Source organism: Gasterosteus aculeatus, chromosome 3 (assembly GCF_964276395.1).
Source record: "Gasterosteus aculeatus chromosome 3, fGasAcu3.hap1.1, whole genome shotgun sequence".
NCBI lineage: Eukaryota > Metazoa > Chordata > Actinopteri > Perciformes > Gasterosteidae > Gasterosteus > Gasterosteus aculeatus.
Genome location: NC_135690.1, coordinates 165618 through 185024, shown reverse-complemented (window position 1 = coordinate 185024; position 19407 = coordinate 165618). Strand labels below are relative to the sequence as shown.

The window sequence follows — 19407 nt, the reverse complement described above, 5'->3', positions numbered from 1 at the left end:
ATCGTTGCGGCGTCAATATTTAAATGTCACCGCTGCAGACTGACGTCACTACCACGCGTCTCCCGTCGCATCAAAACTACGTCTCTTAAGGGACGTTTCCCTGAACACCGCGGTTGTCTTTTTATAACTTCTCATGAATTCTCCTAACCATCGCTCCTTGGGCCCGTGATGTTTTCCACAGAGGACAAGTGGTCAGGAAAAGAATCGTTTTTGTTGACTATTCGATTCCAGTCAGCCTCAAGCGGGCAGGTCGTGTTAAGTGCATTCTGGGAAATGTGGTTGTGTTGTAGCTTACGTTCTGATTGGCCGCCGTATGACCTTTCACTTGACACGTGGTTTAAAAACTTCAGGCGAATGGCGCGGGAAGTTGTCACAACGCGCAGCGTTGCGTTCAGCTCATAAACGTGTTTGTTTGCACTTCCCTCGTGCGACACGGACTCCCGGTCTGGTAAGTTGTAGTCCTTCGGGTCAGCGTCCAGTGCGCGGCGGCTGACGTCGCGTTATCGTGATGAGTTGGACGAACAGGGCGGGTCGCTTTTAGCTGCCGGGGGCCGCCGGCACATCGCGTGCTGTAGCTCCCTGTGGTCATCATGAGCGTGTTGGAGGTGAAGTTCATCGGTGATGGAGACGCTCTGCAGCACATCGTGGATAAACAGGAGGGTATGAGCTCAGCCCGGTCACTCTGCTGTACTGATGTTTGGGGGTTATCGGCAGATTATCGATCTGCTCCGTCTCATCTGTCTCTCCTCTCTATCTTGTGTATAACTGACAGGTGTGCAGAGCAACAGTGGGTCTGTTCAGAAGATGGTAACCTTCAAGAGTCCAGCAGGACGACGAGCCAAAGAGGACGCAGGACACGATGGGGCCGAAGATGAAGTCCTCGATGAGCAGGACTATGTCCAAGCTCTAGGAGCAGGCAATGCAGAAGGTGAGTAAGACGCCTGCATGCCCCTGGATACCTGCTGTGGACAGTAAACCATCTCCAATTTCTACAAAACTGTCTTAGCAGGTTCTTCCTTTACTGTTTTCTTTGTCCCCAGCGCCCCGTCCGCCCGCCACGTTGTAATACACTAAAGTGGTTCCGTTGTTCTCTTTTGTTTTGCAGAAGATGAAGATGGCATATACAGAGTGGCGGGTTCCTCCATTTTTACCTTCAAAAAAGCCAAACGTGGACACGGCATGGCCCTGACTGGTGAGAGCCTTCGTGCTCTTCTGTTACACCACGTGTCACACGCATGATTACTAAGTTGTCAGCATGTTTCACACTGTGTGTTTTATGTTAGCGAGCGAATTGGCACGGACTCCTGGGAAAGGTGTGACCTGCAGCACGGCCTCCGGCATTGAACCCTCGACTCCAACCCGGAGGGGCCGCAGTGAGTTCAAGCACACTTCCCTTATTTATTTTTTTGTTGTGTCAATTTGCAAAGAACATCTGTATTCTGTGTCTCTCGGACTAGACCTCAAAGGTGGAAGCAGGACGCCACAGAAGGTGAGACTAGAAGGGATTTCTTTGTCTCTCGTATAAACAACAAGTAGGAACCAGCAGCCTTTTTTTGAGTTCATAAGCTATTTCGTAGGAGGCCTGGCTGCTCAGAGAGGCCGTTTTCTCACCGTTACCTCTGCTTTTTTTTGTGACTGACAGAGCAGGAAGGTTCAGTTCGTCTCCACGACACCCCACAGGCTGAGGAAGAGAATGACAAGTGAGTGTGACGAGGGAGGCCTTGCAGAAGTTAGTAGGTGGGTAGTTAGACTGTTGCTAAGCTGTTTGATGCTCTCAGCTCCCAGCTTACGGTCAGACAGCGATAGTGAGCTGTCGCCCTCCGACTCTGGGGGGGAGGAGGAGGAGGAGGAGGAGGAGGATGAGACGAAAGAAAAGAAGGAAAACCAGGAGAACTTGAAGACCCTGAAAACACCCCGTAAAGGTTCATCTGCCGCGCTCTACAAGACTCCTGCCAAGAAGTCCACATCTGAAGCCCTCAATCAGCCTGGTATGGTTGAGGAGTATTTTGAAGCCCACGGCAGTTCGAAGGTCTTAACCTCAGACCGCACACTGGCACGTTTACACACCCCTAAACTCGACAGGGTTAGTATGTGAGCGCCGGTGGTCTAAATACAGTCAAGGAGCCGGGCTGCCTTCTCATTGAAGTTCATCCTCTGTTTCTGTTTGCAGGAGACTTTGGTGCAGCTTCTAGAGGGAAAACCGTCCTGCTGCTCCGAAGAGATCCAGCAGCTCCACAGCAAACACCAAAAGCACTTCAGCAAGTGGATGTTACAGTTACAGTGAGTGTGGATTGGGCCTTCTTTATGCTTTTTGGTAGTGTTGAGATACAGCACAAAACACCGTGTCCCTGTGTTTGCTTGTGTAGGTTGGGATTCAGTGTGCTGGTCTACGGTTTGGGAAGCAAAAAGTCTCTGCTGGAGGACTTCCGTCTGTCTCACTTGGCTCAGGAAATCCACCTGGTGGTCAACGGATTCTTCCCTTCCATCACGCTTAAATCAGTCAGTACACACAGAAAAATCACATCAGAAATGTAACTGAGAGGAACGGTGTGTGTGTGTGTGTCCAAACTTTTCTTATTATTCTCTGCTTTCGAACTCCATTGTTGGCTGAATACTGTTACTAACAGTGAGTGAGTCCTGTTGCTTTAGGCCCGCGGGCCTTTGCCTGGGAAAATAAGAAGTAGAATTAACAGCTGGCTGTTTTGTTTTTTCCTTAAACTTGTGTTTGTGTTGTCATACGTATTCTGTCTCAGGTTCAAACTGCACCATATTTTCATTAAATACATTTGGGACGTTGAGAATGTTCCTTGATTTGGGTCGCGGCTTGTCATTAAGGGGTGATGGTGGGTCCCGGAGCCAGACCAGTTGAGATCCACTGCTCTAACGGACAGGTCCTTTTACCACGATGTACCCAGGGGCCAAAGTAAAGTTTGAGACAATCCCAAACATTTTAGTGCAGAGAAAAAATACTCCGGAAAACATCAAATGTGTATTGAGCGATAGTTGGACATAATTCACCAGAAACGGGTGTCCAGCTGTTTGAAGAAATGAACTATTGTGAATGACATTCATGACTCCAAACATGGGGAGTCATGAAGCCATTGGTTGGTTTTGGTCTTTTCTATCTGGCCATGTGGTTTGAAAGCTCTTTTGTTTTTGCTTTCATTGCAGATTTTAAATGCCCTGACATGTGAGGTTCTAGAGCATCAGGGAAGTTTCCGGACCCCCTCAGACCAGATCCAGTACATCGCTGAGACCTTTAAAGACCGTGAGTGTGTCCGTCAAGGGTCTCTGCCTTAAGCTTGTGTTTCAGTGCTTCCTTTTTACAATTGAAGAATGTCCTCACAGGCCCGGATCTCCACGTGTACCTGCTGATCTACAACATCGACGGACCAATGCTGCGAGCAGAGAAGACCCAGAGTGCACTGGGGCAGCTGGCGTCGCTGCCCAACCTGCACTTGGTGGCGTCGTTAGACCACATTAACGCTCCGATGGGTGAGTTGGTGTGTGTGTGACTGCACTGCCACGTTGATTGTGTTGAAAGATGTTCTTGTAGCTGAATGGTACCGCTCTGTGGCCAGTGTGGGACCAGTTTAAGCAGAGCCAGTTTAACTGGTTGTGGTGGGAGTGCGTGACTTTCCAGCACTACACGGAGGAAACGTCTTACGAAAACTCTCTGCTGGTGCAGCAGACCGGCGCGCTCGCTCTGTCCTCCCTTACTCACGTGCTACGCAGCTTGACTTCCAACGCAAGGTACCACGCACACCTCGATGCGAGTATCCGTCGTGCATTCATGCATTACTTAAGTGCTTCATGGCTCTGTGTATCTTTTCAGAGGAATTTTCCAACTGTTGGTTAAATTTCAGCTGGAAAACAAAGATAACCCTTCATACACAGGTACAACGTAACCGTTCAGAATGCGGTTGTCTTTTCCTAACGATGTGTATCTTTATGCTTTGTGATTGTAACAGTTTCTCTTTTGTGCAGGATTGTCATTCCAAGATTTCTACCAGCGATGTCGAGAGGCGTTCTTGGTGAACTCTGACCTCACACTGAGGACTCAGCTGACTGAGTTCAGAGACCACAAACTGATCAGGACCCGGAAGGTGGAGTCCTGTTTCCTTTCACTGCACTTGGACCGTCATTCTGTGGCAACGCCCCGCGGACTCCACTGGTTGGTCGCTTAACGGTTATTCCCATGATTCCCCAGGGTGCGGACGGAGTGGAGTACTTGGTCGTTGCTGTGGATGCAAGCACTTTGATGGACTTCCTGGAGAACGAAGCGGGCAACTGAGACTTGTACTGCTCGCACTTGGTCCACTAACAGCCAGCTGAGGCGACTGGTTGAATCGGTCACTGCTCTTAACGGCCGGTGACCTCTGAAGATGAAGACAGGCACCGCACAATTTTGAATAAATGGTTTGAACTATAACTAGTGGTCAAATGTTTTCACCTGTCAGAAATCCCCCACTAGTGCTCTGTGACATTTGCATTTTGTCTTTTGATGTACAGTATGCATATATTAAATAAACCCCTGTGGAATCAAAACACTTGGGAGTAAATTAGTTAATGCAATTTCATCTCTTTACTTACATAAATAGATTTACATTAGGCAAAGGGTACATTTTTATTTGTACAAGGCAGGTAGGTGTGCTGCTAATGTAAAAAAAAGAACAGCTGGAGAATTTGTTCAGCTCTCCTCCACATGTGGAAACGGTGTAACAGAGAGAGAGCGGTCGGTGAAGCTACGTCACATGCGTGCTGCAGTTGCAAAGTCACGGGAGACGTTTGGAGCGCATGCAATGAAATGCTTCAGTGTTGGACGTCGACAGCTTTCTGTGTCTGACGTGAGTCTGTCAGCACTTGGTCCAGCGTGTAAGTCTGCAGTCGGTTCTGAGTGGCCGTGTGTACGATGTGAAGCTCCTCTTCATCCAAGTCCTTCAGCAGCAGCAAAACGGCGTCAACAGTGTGTGTCTGCAAATACAGTTTCCGTGTTCATTTATTATCGGAGATGAATAAAATAAGAAATATTTCACATTTAAGTTGTATTCTTTTGTTTTTTGTTCATGGAAGCACAGTTCAGATATACGAGGATACCTTCTTCAATGTTGCTTTGTTTTCTCTAGTTGCTGGTGAAGAAAGAGAGGGAAACTTGTCTCTGGAGAGGAGTTTCATGCCCAACTCTTCTCTGATTTTGCTGAAAACAAATTCCGATAGAAACGTTTTGTTAATGTTATTACCAGGAGGGATTCCTGTTGAGCCAATACATGCTCCACCTGCATGCTTACTTGGTCTCCTCCATGTTGTAGTTAAGAGGATCGTTCTCCATCTCTGCATCTGCCAGTCCGTTGGAGGAGAGCTGGTTTTGGACGCTGCCTGGGGGGGTGGTGACCGCTTTGCCCTCCATGAGAGCGAGAGCAAGCTCATCCTCTGTCACTGCTGTAAACAGACAGTACAAAACTATTACAATCATTTCCAACCCCATCACAGATATGATGTCTCGAGTCGCACCACAGCTACAGTATATAGAGTTCGGCTTTCCCCCAAGTCTTGGTGCAAATAATTTATCACTCAGTCATGCGCACTCCACGCGATCACCTTGGTTGTCGAGCTTCTGGAGGCGAGGCAGGCAGCGCAGCACGGTGAGGCGATACTGGTTGCAGTCGGTTCCGCAACACGGGTTCTCAGCCAGCCAGAGAACCCTGAGACGCGTCAATGGACGCAGATATGAGAGCTCAGAGAGGGAGGGGATCTTGTTCCTCCTTAGGTAGAGCTCGCATAGGGACAGACAGCCGGCCAGAGGAGAGAGAGATGAGATGCTGTTGACACTACGGAGAAAGAAATGGGATAACGCCACAGCCAAAATGATGGGGTCATATGTGAATGTGTCAGAGACACGGCCAATACGAAGAGACCAACCTAAGGGTCAGCACCTCAATGTTGGCCATTTGGGAGAAGATAGAAATCTGGAAAGTTTAGAGGGACACTTGTATTATTACAAAGGGTGCATAACTACATGCGTTCAAACTTAATTTACTTAATAAACAAGTCAATTTGAACCAAATAATGATCTCCATTAGCTGACTACTCACATCAGCCAGGTTGCATCCCCTGCAGAAAAATGCATGTAACGTTATCACAAAGGCAAGGTACGCGTGACAAGCTCTGCCTGTCGGTCAGGACCATCAGCATGTCACGTTAAACCAAACACCACCAGAAATGTCTGGTAACTGCTAACTGGTAAGCTGAAATAGAATCACTCACCAGCAGTTCAGTTTCTTCACGCTCTCTAAGTCGGAGGCCTTAGCCTTCGCAAGAACCTGTTTCCGTGTTAGCTTCATAGCATATCAACTAACGTAGCTGCCAAGAACGAGTATGTGTATTAAACTATATCTTTACAAACAACAAAGCCCCCATTGTGACAGGCTAAGTGGACAAACATTTTAACTCCGCAACAAGGATGCTGTTTCTGCCACATGACTACGCATGCGCGCATCGACTGTGGCGTCCGTAGTTACAAACGTTTCCTTCCTTTTTATTCCGTACGTTTTGTTAAAAAATTCTAAATCAATACAACTACTCTGCCATAGTCACTAGTGTTTGATAATATTCACAAGAGTAATGTTACGAGTATGTACTACGACCAAAACTGCAACAACTCAAAGTCCCACAATGCAGCGTAAACGACAGCGTAAATCGCGCATGCGCCCTGAGCAATCCCTCTTTGGACCTCCGTCTCCACTGAAACGATGGTGAGCCCCTAACCTCCCTTTCAAAATCCGTGTCAATCTAACAATTCCTGTACCCTAACTGTCGGAATCACACATTTGGCGTCCCTGTGATGTCGATACCTGCCACGCCTGACCGTTATTTGTATTATTTGTTGGTCGTTTCTATGATTAAAACGATGTTTTCATGCCGCAGTGAGATAGAAATGGCGTACGCCATTGCTACAAGTTTCCCAGTGACACCGAGTCTTCAGCGGCTGGTTCTAATAGCTCGCTGTCGGCCGCGAAATCCAATATTCCGTCAATTGAGGACTAGTGGTTGTAGGTCAAATAAAATGACTCCTTTCAAGTTGCATTATAGTTTTGCGCCTTAAACCCCGACTGGTTTGACTTGAAGTAAAGTTGGCTAACGCCCGGCGGCTAGCTTGATGTGAGGAGGCTAATGGATGCTAACGTTAGCTGGTTAACCGCCGGCGACAGAATCTCTTCCAGCCGGGTTCAATTGACTATCTAGTTAAATGAAGTCAAATGTTGATCTGAAAAGGGAAACATTTGGTTTGCAATTTATTTCCCGACAACCCGACTGTCTGCACGGGGTTATAACATGTTAAATGACACAACTTTTAGCGCTCCCGGTGTCACTGGCGTCAACATTGTTAACTTACTGCTCGTTTAGTGGCGGGCGCGTCAGTTGTTTTCAACCCGTTCATCATACGTCTTAACTCATTCTACACCTGCTTTAAAGCCTCTGACCTTTTTATTGTGGGTTTGTGTTCACAGGCCAAGCGTACCAAGAAGGTGGGGATCGTTGGTAAATATGGCACGCGTTATGGCGCGTCGCTGAGGAAGATGGTGAAGAAAATTGAAATCTCCCAGCACGCTAAATACACCTGCTCTTTCTGTGGCAAGGTAAGCACTAAACACCAAGTCATTCAGTGTGCCTCATCTGGTTGAGTACTTTATACCAGGGATGCCAGAGTTTTGCTGTTGTGTCGGGGAAACAAATGCAATATGTGTTTTTTTTTTGTATCTGTATTAATGTTGAATCTGTGTTTACAGACAAAGATGAAGAGGAGGGCTGTAGGTATCTGGCACTGTGGTTCCTGCAGGAAGACTGTGGCCGGAGGCGCCTGGACTTACAAGTAGGCTACTTTTTTTGCTTTGCTGCATTTCTATCACCAAGCAGTAATCTGACAGCATGTGTCCACCCAGACGGAGGTTACTGCCACAGAGGCTTTCCTACCTGTTAAATGACTTTATATGGAGGCCGTCTTCTTGGACCAAGCCCACGGGTTACACCAACAACTGTCCCATTTGGCCACCAGCATTGTGTAGTTCTACACAACATGAGATTCAATGTGGCTTTTATTCTTTAACAGTAAAGCTCTGATGCTGATCTGTGGTGTATATACATGTTATCTATACATGGTTTGCTTGTTTGTGCAGTAAATCAGTTGAGCAATATTGATTGGATAGCAATAGACAATAGCTGTGATTGGGCATTTCAATGGAGACCGTTTGAGTGCCGAATCATAGCATTGTTCAACACACCGTACATTACATGTCATTTAGCTGATACTTTTATCATCATCATTTCAACCATAAGGATACAAACTTAAAAGAACAAAGTGCAATTTCATTAAATAAGCTGATATACAACTTGCTATAGATCGGTGAATTATACATATAATGGCGCTTATCACCTATATTGTTTTTCTCCCCTTAAATTTCTAATTACCCTAATTAATCTAAAAGTGAAAAATATTGGCTGTGCCGAACAAAAGTATTTAAGAACGATCGGCTGGCTTTGCCAAACTATGACACCACTCATATTTTTGCATTGTACACTTTCAGTGATCCACAAAGGGACTCAAGTGCTGTCAAATGAAGTATGGGGGGCTACTTGAATTTGGACAGCTATTTTCATTCATGGATTTTACAAATGTTTCTAAAGGAGATTTAGGTTTTATGAATAATGGAAAGATTAACCTAAAAAAAAAAAAGTATTTTTTATTTTTTTGTCTTTTCCAGCACAACTTCCGCTGTCACCGTCAAGTCTGCGATCAGGAGGCTGAAGGAGTTGAAGGACCAGTAAACCAGTGAAATGGTCACCGGTGGATTTGGGACTTTTTCTATAATTTAACCGACCTGGACATGGCCACAACATCTACAAATAAATCTGGAGCGGAATTCTTTGTCTTTTGTATGTTTTTTTCATAATTGTAGCAGGGAAATCCAAACTTATGGGCGCTAAGTATAGATGCGTGGTGAGAGTTCAGGGTGCTAATAAAGTGCAATTCAAAGCGGTTAAACCTTTTTTATTGATTAGCCCCGTAGCTGTTTTTATTTTCAAAAAGAAAGGGAAGCAAATTTAGCAGCATCTTGCAAATTTTAGCAGCATTTGGCTTGTGCCATTATTTTTGGTTTAAGGAACCTCGGTTTTCCTTTTTCAAGCCACTGCTTTGCCCAGAGTTTGTGTGTGTGTGTGTGTGTGTGTATACTTAGTGATTCATATAAATATTAGTCACCAAGGCAGCGAGAAGTTAGCTAGTCATAGTCAAATGATACCCGCGCTGATATTAAAGTTTTCTGAGACTTGCTGCAAATATTTTCGACGTAATCAGAACAGATGTAATATGCTAATTTAGCAACGGCTGCATTCAACATGTGTAATACCTGACCTGTGGTGCAAAGCTTCAGTGTCCCTCAAGTGCAGCTGGGATTGCACTCCGTAAACACTGAATCAAAAAGAAACCATACAAAAGTGTTAGATCCAAATATTACATTACATGTCATTTAGCGGACGCTTTTATCCAAAGCGACGTACAATAAGTGCATTCAACCATAGGGTACAAACTCAGGAGAACAAGAAACAAGAAAGTGCAATTTCCTCAAATAAGCCAATTTGCTATAGATGAGTGACGTTACAAGTACAATTTAAGTGCTACAATTTGTTAGTCTTTAGTCGAGGTAGAGTCTGAAGAGAAATATTAGATGAAAATGTTGTATTGTTGGTGTACGTGGTCATCATGGTCACTTAGATTTTTTTTTTATCAGCACAGGTGTGAATAAACTTAGATAAAATTAGATTAAAAGTTATTGCAGAAAGACAACTTGTAAACCTTTTGAATTAAAACGCCTACAATTAAAAAGGATTTTCAAAATAACCTTCCACATACAATTGATAAGAAAAATACATTTAAATCCCTGAATACCTTGTTGGAAAACTATATATATATACTGCATGAAACGAAAGTGTGACTTGTGGTGGAAATGACTAATTAATCAAAAAAGTTCAGGAGAAATGAAAGACGTGAACATCTGCAGCTGCGTTCCAATAAACCGAGTTAAGGGCGCGTTCCTGAAGACGGCAGCATTGAAACACTCGCGACGTCGTCCCGCCTGATGTCCAGCAGGAGGCGCTGCGACGCGCGCTCCCTCTTCTCCTCGGTCGGGCTGACAAACAAGTATGGCGGCGTCCAGTGTCTTCAGACCGGGGCTCTTCAAGCACAAAGTGGCGATAGTCACGGGCGGCGGCACCGGGATCGGTAAAGCCATCTCTGCAGAGCTGCTGGAGCTCGGTGAGTGACGCGGCGTTCAGGGACAGGAGACACGTTGGGAGACACGTTGGGAGACAGTTTGAAGCGAACGACAGCGAGAGCCGAGTGAACTTTGACACAGATACAAGAAGACACGAGCAGACTGTGTTTGTTCACCGCTGGCTGCTGTGTGTTTAATACAGATGTGATCTACACTGTCTTGTGATATGGCAGAAATGTCCTGGGTCACATAACGTGGTGCAACAGGGAAATCAGTAACTGAATAAATACAGAATCATAATGTGTTGGTCTGACACGGCAACAAAAAGGTCAAGAGTCCGAAAGGTTTCCTCTCAATGTCATTCACTGGACCACCTTCATTCGAGCAAAACGATGATCACACATGTTGCATCTCCAAGTGAACAGACTTTTATTGGCCAACGTCCTCGTCCCCAGGTTGCAACGTTGTGATCTCCAGCAGAAAGGCAGAGAGGTTGGAGGCTGCAGCTCAGGAGATGAGTCAAACCATCCCGGCCTCCAGCTCGGCGAGTGTCACCGCTCTCACGTGTAACATCCGGAACCAGGACGAGGTAGAGCCGCGCGCCCCTCCCGCCTCTGTGAGGACCCCATGCTGATGTCGTCAGGACCTCACCGGCTGCTTTTGTTCCCCCCGCCGCAGGTGAAGGAGCTCGTGTCGTGCGTGCTGAAGCGGTACGGGAGGATCGACTTTCTGGTGAACAACGGAGGAGGTCAGTTCAGCAGCCCGGCGGAAAACATGTCCTCCAAAGGCTGGAAAGCTGTGATAGACACCAACCTGACCGGAACGTTCCACTGCTGCCAAGAGGGTGAGACGCAGACAGCTGACTGTGTGTGTGTTTATAAAAGCTGTGTGTGTGACCGTGCTGCTGCTCCGTCCTCACAGTCTACTCCGCATGGATGAAACGGCGAGGAGGCGTGATCGTCAACATCATCGCTGACATGTGGAAGGGCTTCCCCGGCATGGCGTAAGCAGCACCGCCCGCCGACTCCGCGACACACCAACGTAGAAACGCTCCACGTCTCCTTTTCCCTTACAGCCACACCGGGGCAGCGAGGGCAGCCGTGGACAACTTGACCAAGAGTCTGGCCATCGAGTGGGCCGCCGCGGGGGTCCGGGTGAACTCCGTTGCACCTGTGAGTACGGGTCGGGAGCCGCCGCGCTACAAGGCAACGGCATCAGAATTCATTCATTACTCAAGCAGAAGTATAGATACGAGGGGTTAAAAAGACTTCTGCAGAAGTTGAGTATCAACTCAAGCTTTTACCCTTGAGTTGATACTTTTAAGTAAAAGTATAAAAGTACTGGTTTTTTGAACGATAAAGTAACAAGGCTGTTTTTAAAATGTGACGAGTACAAAGTGCAGATATTTGCGTGAAAATAAGGAGTAAGTAAAAAGTTGTGTGAAAAATAAATACTCCAGTAAAGTATAGATACCCAGTATTTGTACTTCGTTACTTGACACCTCTGGTACACGGGAGGGACGGTCTTTTTACTTATGCAGTCATGTCCAATCCGTGCGTTTGTCCTGTTGCAGGGAACGATCTTTTCCAAGACCGCAATGGAGAACTACAAGGACCTCGGACCAAACCTCTTCAAGATGTCTGTTCCGTTCAGCCCCGCTAAGAGGCTGGGAGTACCTGAGGAGGTGTGTAACTAGGAAGCCACAACGCCCACAGAGGAGGCTGTGAAAGTCAGAGGAGCTTCGTTCATGCATTGCAGTGTCCTTGGGAGTAATACGTAGGCGGAACAATTTTCAAAATACCAGTTGGTTATGAATGATGTATTGAAGTGCTTGATCCCCGATCGTGCTGATCCGGCTTTCATTAGTGAAAGTTAACGGAGAAACATCCGTTTAATTGTCTAATATATTGTCTGATATTTGCGGGAGGTCAATCTGAACTGTGATATTCCAAAAAAAACATTTATACGACAAAGTTGCATATCAAAAGATGTGAGATATTTTCCCCACTTTGCAAAAATGAGTCAGGCTGCATTAAAATGGTCATGTTAACGGTTCACACATGATGGTTGAGGGCAATAGATACAGAACATGTGCTGTGTGTCTGGCCTTGTTGCACAATGCAGCGATTTCTTTAGTCCAAAACAATAATTGTGATTTGATGTTCAGATCTCATCAGCAGTGTGTTTCCTGCTCTCTCCTGCCGCCTCCTACATCTCCGGCGCCACCCTGAGGGTGGATGCAGGACAGAGTCTGTACCACTCCATGTGGGAGATACCCAGTACGTTTGTCTAGTCAAAGCATGCACACTTTGGTGTCTGCGTTCTACACAGTATAAACTACACAGCGTACATTTAGTGTACTGAACTCTCCAGTGTTTTCTCATCTTTTCCAGACCACAGCGCATGGCCAGAGGCTCCAGAGGGGGAGAACCTGGACGCTCTGAATGACCTGCTCAACCCAAAAAGCAAACTCTAGACTCTGTTCTGAGGCCGGTGTATAAACACACACGCACACTTGGCCAACTAGCGCTTTCAAAGAAACAAGGCACCACGGCGGCCTGTTAATAAGACTGTGTGACGTATTATTGCAGATCATGTACATAATTGGACGTAATTATTAGCAACAAGTATGTCTGATTAGTTTTATGAATTAATTGTGTAATGAGCTGTTGAATTGTATGTAGAATTTTTTCCCATGCATTTGTAAATTGGTATGGTGTGTTTGACGTGTTAAATGGACACAAAAGAGAAAAACAAGCGAAATAAATGAAGGTAACACTTTTCTTTTCTAAATTTCACTGATTTAGTACCTCTTTTTCAAATGCAGGAGCTACAATGTTGACAGCAACATGACCCTTACTTTTTGACCTGGACTTTGCTCCTAAGCTGATTAAATTAGAAAAGCTGCCCTTTTTTTGCAGTTACCTGATCGTGTCACTTTCTGTTGGTTTAGAAAGATTTGTTGTGTAGAAAATGTTTTGATGAACATTGTTACTTTAATATGTAAATGTGTGATTTTCTCCTTTTCTATAGCATTTTTAAGTAAAGATTACATTGTTTTAAATGACAAATCTAGATAAAAAACGTGTTTTTAATAATTATCTTTGAACTATTAAAATAATCTACCAGCAGGTTACCTTTCACAAATATACAAGCGACATATATTACATTATACGATTACAACAACTCATACATGCACATTTGTACCAGTTTCCAACATTATAGAGACGCTCTGGTATTTTGTCCTCACTGCTTGCCGTAGTGTTGCCGTAGTGTTGCCGTAAATTAAGGTAACTGTCGCAAACCCTTAGGCCAACAACAGAGGTCAGAACGAGCCACTCAGGTACAGTTTTTCCTTTAGAAACAGTTTTACATTTGTATCGCATGTTCTGTAGCTGTTGTCGAGTGGCCGAATAAACGATCTTAACCGCTAATGAAGAAGTAAATAACGTGTCTACGGTCAAATGCTGTAATTCTTTCTAGCGAGACAATGTGACGTTACGTTAGCTAACGTTAAGTTTAACCTACATTCGGTCCACAGCGGTTTAACTTCTTCAGTTAATCAGTTAAGATCTACGAAAAGTCCTCTATTTAATGTATGTGTGCGTCGTAGCTAATCAATGACCATTGAATGGATTCAGATAACCAGCCATTGATGACGTAACCTCCGTGTTTAACGTTGATTAACAACGTTAAACACGTTGTTTAACATCTCTAACGTCAGCATGGCGCAATTTGCTTCTACGCATATTTATTATTAAAGCACATAGAACGTTAACAAAACTAGCTCAATATGCTTAATTGTGCCAGTGTTGGATTAGTTAACGGTGTTGTGGTCCATAGTTTAACGATAATAAAACGAACAACGGGGGAAACGGTTGAATGAAACGTGACACTTTTATTATAGAAGAATACTTTGCTGCCCTCAGATGATACGATTCTCACATTCACAGGTCTCATGCACCTGCTTGTACAACAAAGATTGAAATGCACGATGAAGTTTTTTTAGATGTTTATGGATGATAAGATTAATACATTTCCATAGCAGAAATGAACTGCAGCTTTGACCCTTTACATTCAAATACATTTGAAAGTTACATGTTCATTCCTGAACAAAAACAAAAGTAGAAACTCATTTCCACTTGAACATCGGAGGTAATTATGTTGACACCTGGATTGAAAGGTCATCCTAATATGAGGGAGGTCATCCTGTTTTCAGCATGGGAGGTGACCACGGCCACAACAAGATGTCCATGCCGGACTGGCGGCAGTGGAAGGTGGAGGGAACGCCGATGGAGTTCACAAAGCAGCGGCTGGCAGCCAGAGGCCTCAAGGATCCGTGGGCCCGGTCAGTGGTTCTATCTACACCAGACCATGCTGATATTTAAGTCATTCTTATTCCTGACTTCCTCTCTGCAGCAACGAGACGTGGAGATACTCCGGAGGCTTCGCCCGCGCTGTGACTCTGTCGGATGTGCTGCTGAAAGGCTTCAAGTGGGGCTTTGCAGCCTTTACCGTCGCTCTGGCGGTCGAGTACGCCCTGTTTCCACCCAAGAAGGGGGGTCACTAATGCTCGTCCCAGAGTATAATAATATCCTGTATTTCTGCTCATTAAATGTTTCTGTGATTTCCCCCCATTGTTTCCCTTATTCTGTGTACATCCTGTTGCATCTCTAAACCGCAACCAACTTAAATTTGCACGACGACCATGGGAGGTTAAAATGTGGCACCGGGTCATTCCTGCTTCCTCTTCCTGCCCACTTTCCTGATGAATAGTTTCAAGCATTTTACCAACAGTATTACAAAAACCAGCACTACAGTAGCCAGCAGTGCGATCACATCCAGGCTGAAGTACTGGAGCACGTTGAGGCCCCGTCCAGCCCATCTGAGATGCTTCGCCCCTTTGTGCCGCATCACCTGCTCTGTCCAGTACACCGAGAGGTCGAGTGGGTCAACTGGCCGGTCTTTATGGAGAGCCGACAGCTTCTTCATGTTCTCTTTATACCTGGATACAAATAGATTGGTAGCAACAGTTTAAGAATACAACATTTGAAGCAAAGTACTTTAAATGACTGATTTCAATTATTCTGTTTTTACTTTGATCATCATCAACAAAGACCTAAGGAACTTCGTGAGATAAGTGACCTTCTGACCCCCTGACCTTGTGTCGTTGATGACCGCGTTGAGTCCCTGAAGAAGGCTTTCTGTAGAGATGGTCGTAATATCCAGCACCAGTCCAGCGTTTCTACTTGCCAACCTCTCCGCGTTGTCAGGCTGGTCCCCCCCGAGTGGCATCATCAGCATGGGGACAGCATGACACAGACCCTCAAAGAGACCGTGCGAGCCAGCGTGCGTGATGAAGGCCCGAGCTCCAGAATGTGCTGTTGCACCACGCACAAAAACATGTCAGATGCTGCGGCATGTGTCTCCTCTTCACATCAATGGTTTTGCATTTTTTAGAATGTGATGCAGTGGATTTACAAACCTAAAAGGTCATTCTGAGGCACCCAGGTCATAAACTTCACATTTTCCGGGACCCTGTCAGGAACCTTTCCAGTGTACCTCCATATTACCTACCAAAGGGCATCATTGACATTGATGTTTCATTTAAAATCGAGTTTTAAATCTGTTCATATGTGTTCCTGTACCTTCTGTGGAATCTGCCGGAAGGCTTCTAGTAAGACAGAGGTTATCTCCTCTGGCAGATCTGACACCATGGTGCCCAGAGTGAACACTACAAACCCATGTTCCCCTGACAGCCAGGACTCCAGATCCTACACACACACAGGGTCTCTTTATACATCTACTGGATCTCTCTGCATTAAAAGAAGCCAGATCAAATACGGAGGATATAAAAAAAGCCATCTTGTAGTTGGTAATTAAAAACACAAAGTATTACCTCAGGCAGAGGATTTCTCACGTTGCAATTGATTCCGCCAACTAGCACCACGTTTGGCATGATGGGCCGGGGGAACTCCAGTGTGAAGTCCATCCTGTTCAAACACAGTATCCAATATGGATCTCAATTTAAGATGGGTTTTGCTTCAATGTGGTTTAGTGGAATTAAACAACAGAATGTGAATTATATCCCTCCTTTTTTATTAGTGTTTAAGTGTGTGTGTGTGTGTGTGTGTGTGTGTGTGTGTAAGCACTTCAACATAGAACACTCTTCGTCATTATGTATTCTCCTAAATATCAATATAGGACCTTTGTTACCTCAGAAGCCAGATGGCAGACTCTGACAGAACCTCAGCCACACCAACCTCTTCTCCCAGGAACCGATAGGCTATTTGATCAAAGTACCAGTACATCAGTCGGCATAGCAGCGGCTCCAGTAAAGCCACCTGTGGGTCAGAGGTACCGCAGGGCAATAAACAAATGTACATAGTCCGTTTGTGTCCTTAAGCCGTCCAAGATCAACAACGTAATCTTACACTAAGTTACGTTACTGTAGGGTAAAGTGTAGGAGGACAGACACTAAGGTCTTCAGAAGCCAAAGGTTCCATTTAACATGACTAGTGTTGTGATTGGATGTCAGCAGTGCATTGCATTCAGCATGCAATGGGGGGGTCGATGGTGGAATGTGGAGTAGGGCGTCCCACTGCAAACATCTCAAAATTACCAGGATATTTCTGTAGAATAATTGAAATAAAAAGTACTTGTGTTTTGTATGTCTGAGAACACGGCCACCCTTGTTCATGCTCATCCAGCTGAACCTGCTCACCAAAGTGTTGACGGTTCTCTCCTTGAAGTTCATTACATGCGAGTATTTGGTGAGGAATCGGGGCACATAAGAAGGTGGAGAGGGGCAGCCTGCAGACTTCATATCCAAGGAACATGGGATTCCCCGCAGTAAGTTTATGGTTGGGAGACCTGAAAACAATTTTGCATGACTGATGAGAAAATGAGGAGACATATAAGAGCCCAAGTAATCCAAGTGTAGCAGTGCTCACCTAATTTCCGAGCTATTAACGAGCCTGAGGGAATCATGGGGTCTGTGAGGACGGCATCAAAGTTCTACAATGGTGCAGAACGATACACAAGGGAAAGGAGTCAATCGTCATCTGCATGCACCAATAAAGCACATTTCCTTCTGCTCAATCAAGTCCTGTGCAGATTCTACAGAAGAGCAGAATCATGCTGATGACACATACACATCATCTTCGTCTCAGCGGTGGATAGTAAGTACCATGACAAATTCCTTGTATGTTTGGCATATTTTGGTAATAAATGTTTCCTGATTCCTGACATATATTGTAATTTGTCAGTAACAAGGGGCGGCTTTCTTTCTGCCCTTTAACACTTTGAATTTTTTTTTCATGTTTTCTGTTTTTATATATTTTTACTTTCACATAAGTAAAGAATGCAAATACTTATTCTGTCATAATGTTAATAGTTACAGCTGTTGTACACAATGACACAAACTCTACACTCTACACACAATGGTCTCCGTGGCTATTGAGTTTTATTTGATTATGCTTTGTGATGTCATGTTAAACCTCTGTATTTGCACTCACCTGCTGTGCCAGATGTGAGATCAGACTGTCATTGAAGAGTAGGCTCTCTGCCGTGGTGTGGATGAACCCTGTAATTCTCATTATTTGAGAATATTTCGCCTTTATATTCTGGATGAAAGACTGTGTTGATTTTCTCAGCACGTCCTTGTGTACAGCCATGACAAAGTCCAGATGTGCTTTGTCATAAGGAACAGGAAAAGTCACAGTTTCGTAGTGTTTCCCTGGTCCCATCCGTACGCTGATCTCTGGAATCACCACGGTAACCTTGTGTCCACGGCGACCCATTTCTTCCGCAATTGCCTTTATACCCACCCAGTGACTGCCATCCATGGGAACCACCAACAAGTTGCCCAGGAAGCCCGCTGAAGCAGTGTCACTTGCAGGGATCGTGTTGGCGGCTTCAGCCTCTGCTGCCTTCAGCTTCGTCTCCGGCCCGGGGCCTCCTGCCACAGACCCCCCCGCCTCACCTGCAGCGCCATCCACCTGCATGTCCATGTTCAGCAGCAGCAGCAGCACAGACACTGCTGCTTTCCACATTGTTCTCTTCCCTCGGTGTCTGCAACCTACTGAAACCGACACGGGACGGAATGTTAGGCAATGTAAGAAAACGCCCCTTTCCGCCTCCCCCCTCTTTTTGAATGCTTGTGTAACCCCCCCCCCCCCCCCTCCCCCTTTAGGTACCTTTATCTGGGGAGACATTCCACTGTGATTCAGCGTAGTTATGTGTGTTCAATGCTCTCAACTCGGCGACAATAACAGTCCTCAAGACTTTGTACTCAGAGGCAATTAGTACGTAGCTTTCAGTGATCTGGTCACCGTATAATGGGATTTATTGCTCGGGCTCAAAAGAAAGAACCCAAACACAAGCGGCACAGCAGCTGGGGGACTGGGGAAGAGTTCAGTGGAGGAAAGAGTGGGGCTTTTCACACCCACGGGTATTTGGCCATGTGGCTGTAGGTCTACAATGAACACGATGAACACGTTGAACAATAAAGTTGTTCTTAAAAAAAGGGTTAGTGAACTTTGGACCTCTTTTTTTATTTTCCCACAGCGGGTCCACTGCAATAATTCCATTGTTCACTACTTCTGGCAGTAAACAGGAATGTCCTTTCAAATGTATTGAGAAGCTTTGTCTCTGTATGTGGAATCAATATTATTTCCATCTGTAAAATGTTAAACACATTTAAAAAGAGTAGCCGACTGCACCGTTTAAGACAATCATCCTTTTCACAAAATATGGCTTGCTTGAGACATGTAGTTCCTAAAAAACATTTTAAATAGAAGTCAGGGAGTAAACAGCACCTACGCCAATCAAGATTCCTGATCCGGTTGGTCAAAACATGTCAAGACAGCGGTCGGAGGATCTGTATTTTGATCACTTGGAAACTTCCAGAACAACATCTCTGTCTTGCATTATAGATAACTTTGTCCTATTTTCTACAGGGGTCATGTGTCAAAATAAAATTGCCAATAGGTACAAAAAGTGCCAGTTCACGCTCTATTGGCCGAATCCAGTGCACACTTTTCTAAGTCCTGAAACACAGGCTACGTAAGAGGGCGTGTAGGCTGCGGCTCCGCAGTCCGGCCAGCAGGTGGCGGTAATGCCGCGCTAAGCCTGAGTG

At 45.4% G+C, this 19407-nt stretch overlaps 6 protein-coding genes across 8 annotated transcripts; 4 read left to right on the top strand and 2 right to left on the bottom strand.

Moving 5' to 3' along the window:
- The first annotated feature begins 87 nt into the window (after positions 1-87).
- orc2 (origin recognition complex, subunit 2) lies at positions 88-4548 on the top strand. The gene is made up of 15 exons (XM_040171626.2): positions 88-660; positions 773-928; positions 1106-1192; positions 1284-1373; positions 1458-1489; positions 1643-1700; positions 1779-2083; positions 2171-2280; positions 2367-2499; positions 3172-3268; positions 3349-3495; positions 3582-3753; positions 3836-3897; positions 3988-4106; positions 4211-4548. Exons 1-15 carry the CDS (start codon positions 591-593, stop codon positions 4292-4294), a joined length of 1722 nt encoding a protein of 573 aa, XP_040027560.2. The 5' UTR covers positions 88-590; the 3' UTR covers positions 4295-4548.
- A 14-nt stretch (positions 4549-4562) lies between these two features.
- On the bottom strand, positions 4563-6405 carry cfap410 (cilia and flagella associated protein 410). 2 transcript variants are annotated; one of them, XM_040171630.2, is made up of 7 exons: positions 6265-6405; positions 6093-6111; positions 5920-5966; positions 5599-5828; positions 5289-5439; positions 5098-5197; positions 4563-4974 (listed from the first exon to the last, which is right to left on the bottom strand). In XM_040171630.2, the coding sequence occupies exons 1-7, from the start codon at positions 6339-6341 to the stop codon at positions 4813-4815; spliced, it is 786 nt and encodes a 261-aa protein (XP_040027564.1). In that variant the 5' UTR covers positions 6342-6405; the 3' UTR covers positions 4563-4812. The 2 variants fall into 2 exon arrangements, with proteins under 2 accessions (XP_040027564.1, XP_040027565.1); XM_040171631.2 differs by lacking the exon at positions 6093-6111 and having other exon boundaries at positions 6265-6399.
- Positions 6406-6615: 210 nt separating this feature from the next.
- On the top strand, positions 6616-8918 carry rpl37a (ribosomal protein L37a). The gene is made up of 4 exons (XM_040171632.2): positions 6616-6752; positions 7509-7637; positions 7788-7870; positions 8760-8918. The coding sequence occupies exons 1-4, from the start codon at positions 6750-6752 to the stop codon at positions 8821-8823; spliced, it is 279 nt and encodes a 92-aa protein (XP_040027566.1). The 5' UTR covers positions 6616-6749; the 3' UTR covers positions 8824-8918.
- Positions 8919-10055: 1137 nt separating this feature from the next.
- pecr (peroxisomal trans-2-enoyl-CoA reductase) lies at positions 10056-13061 on the top strand. Its single transcript, XM_040171759.2, has 8 exons — positions 10056-10309; positions 10724-10857; positions 10947-11112; positions 11190-11271; positions 11344-11440; positions 11842-11952; positions 12436-12547; positions 12662-13061. The coding sequence occupies exons 1-8, from the start codon at positions 10198-10200 to the stop codon at positions 12742-12744; spliced, it is 897 nt and encodes a 298-aa protein (XP_040027693.2). The 5' UTR covers positions 10056-10197; the 3' UTR covers positions 12745-13061.
- Positions 13062-13603: 542 nt separating this feature from the next.
- ndufb3 (NADH:ubiquinone oxidoreductase subunit B3) lies at positions 13604-14903 on the top strand. The gene is made up of 3 exons (XM_040171762.2): positions 13604-13611; positions 14488-14616; positions 14688-14903. The coding sequence occupies exons 2-3, from the start codon at positions 14489-14491 to the stop codon at positions 14836-14838; spliced, it is 279 nt and encodes a 92-aa protein (XP_040027696.1). The 5' UTR covers positions 13604-13611; position 14488; the 3' UTR covers positions 14839-14903.
- On the bottom strand, positions 14147-19361 carry LOC120816255 (UDP-glucuronosyltransferase 1A1). 2 transcript variants are annotated; one of them, XM_078098547.1, is made up of 10 exons: positions 19092-19361; positions 17786-18351; positions 17222-17285; positions 16993-17141; positions 16485-16612; positions 16168-16261; positions 15917-16042; positions 15754-15841; positions 15430-15649; positions 14147-15273 (listed from the first exon to the last, which is right to left on the bottom strand). In XM_078098547.1, the coding sequence occupies exons 2-10, from the start codon at positions 18320-18322 to the stop codon at positions 15003-15005; spliced, it is 1677 nt and encodes a 558-aa protein (XP_077954673.1). In that variant the 5' UTR covers positions 18323-18351; positions 19092-19361; the 3' UTR covers positions 14147-15002. The 2 variants fall into 2 exon arrangements, with proteins under 2 accessions (XP_077954673.1, XP_040027692.2); XM_040171758.2 differs by lacking the exon at positions 19092-19361 and adding an exon at positions 18467-18766.
- Positions 19362-19407: the final 46 nt, after the last annotated feature.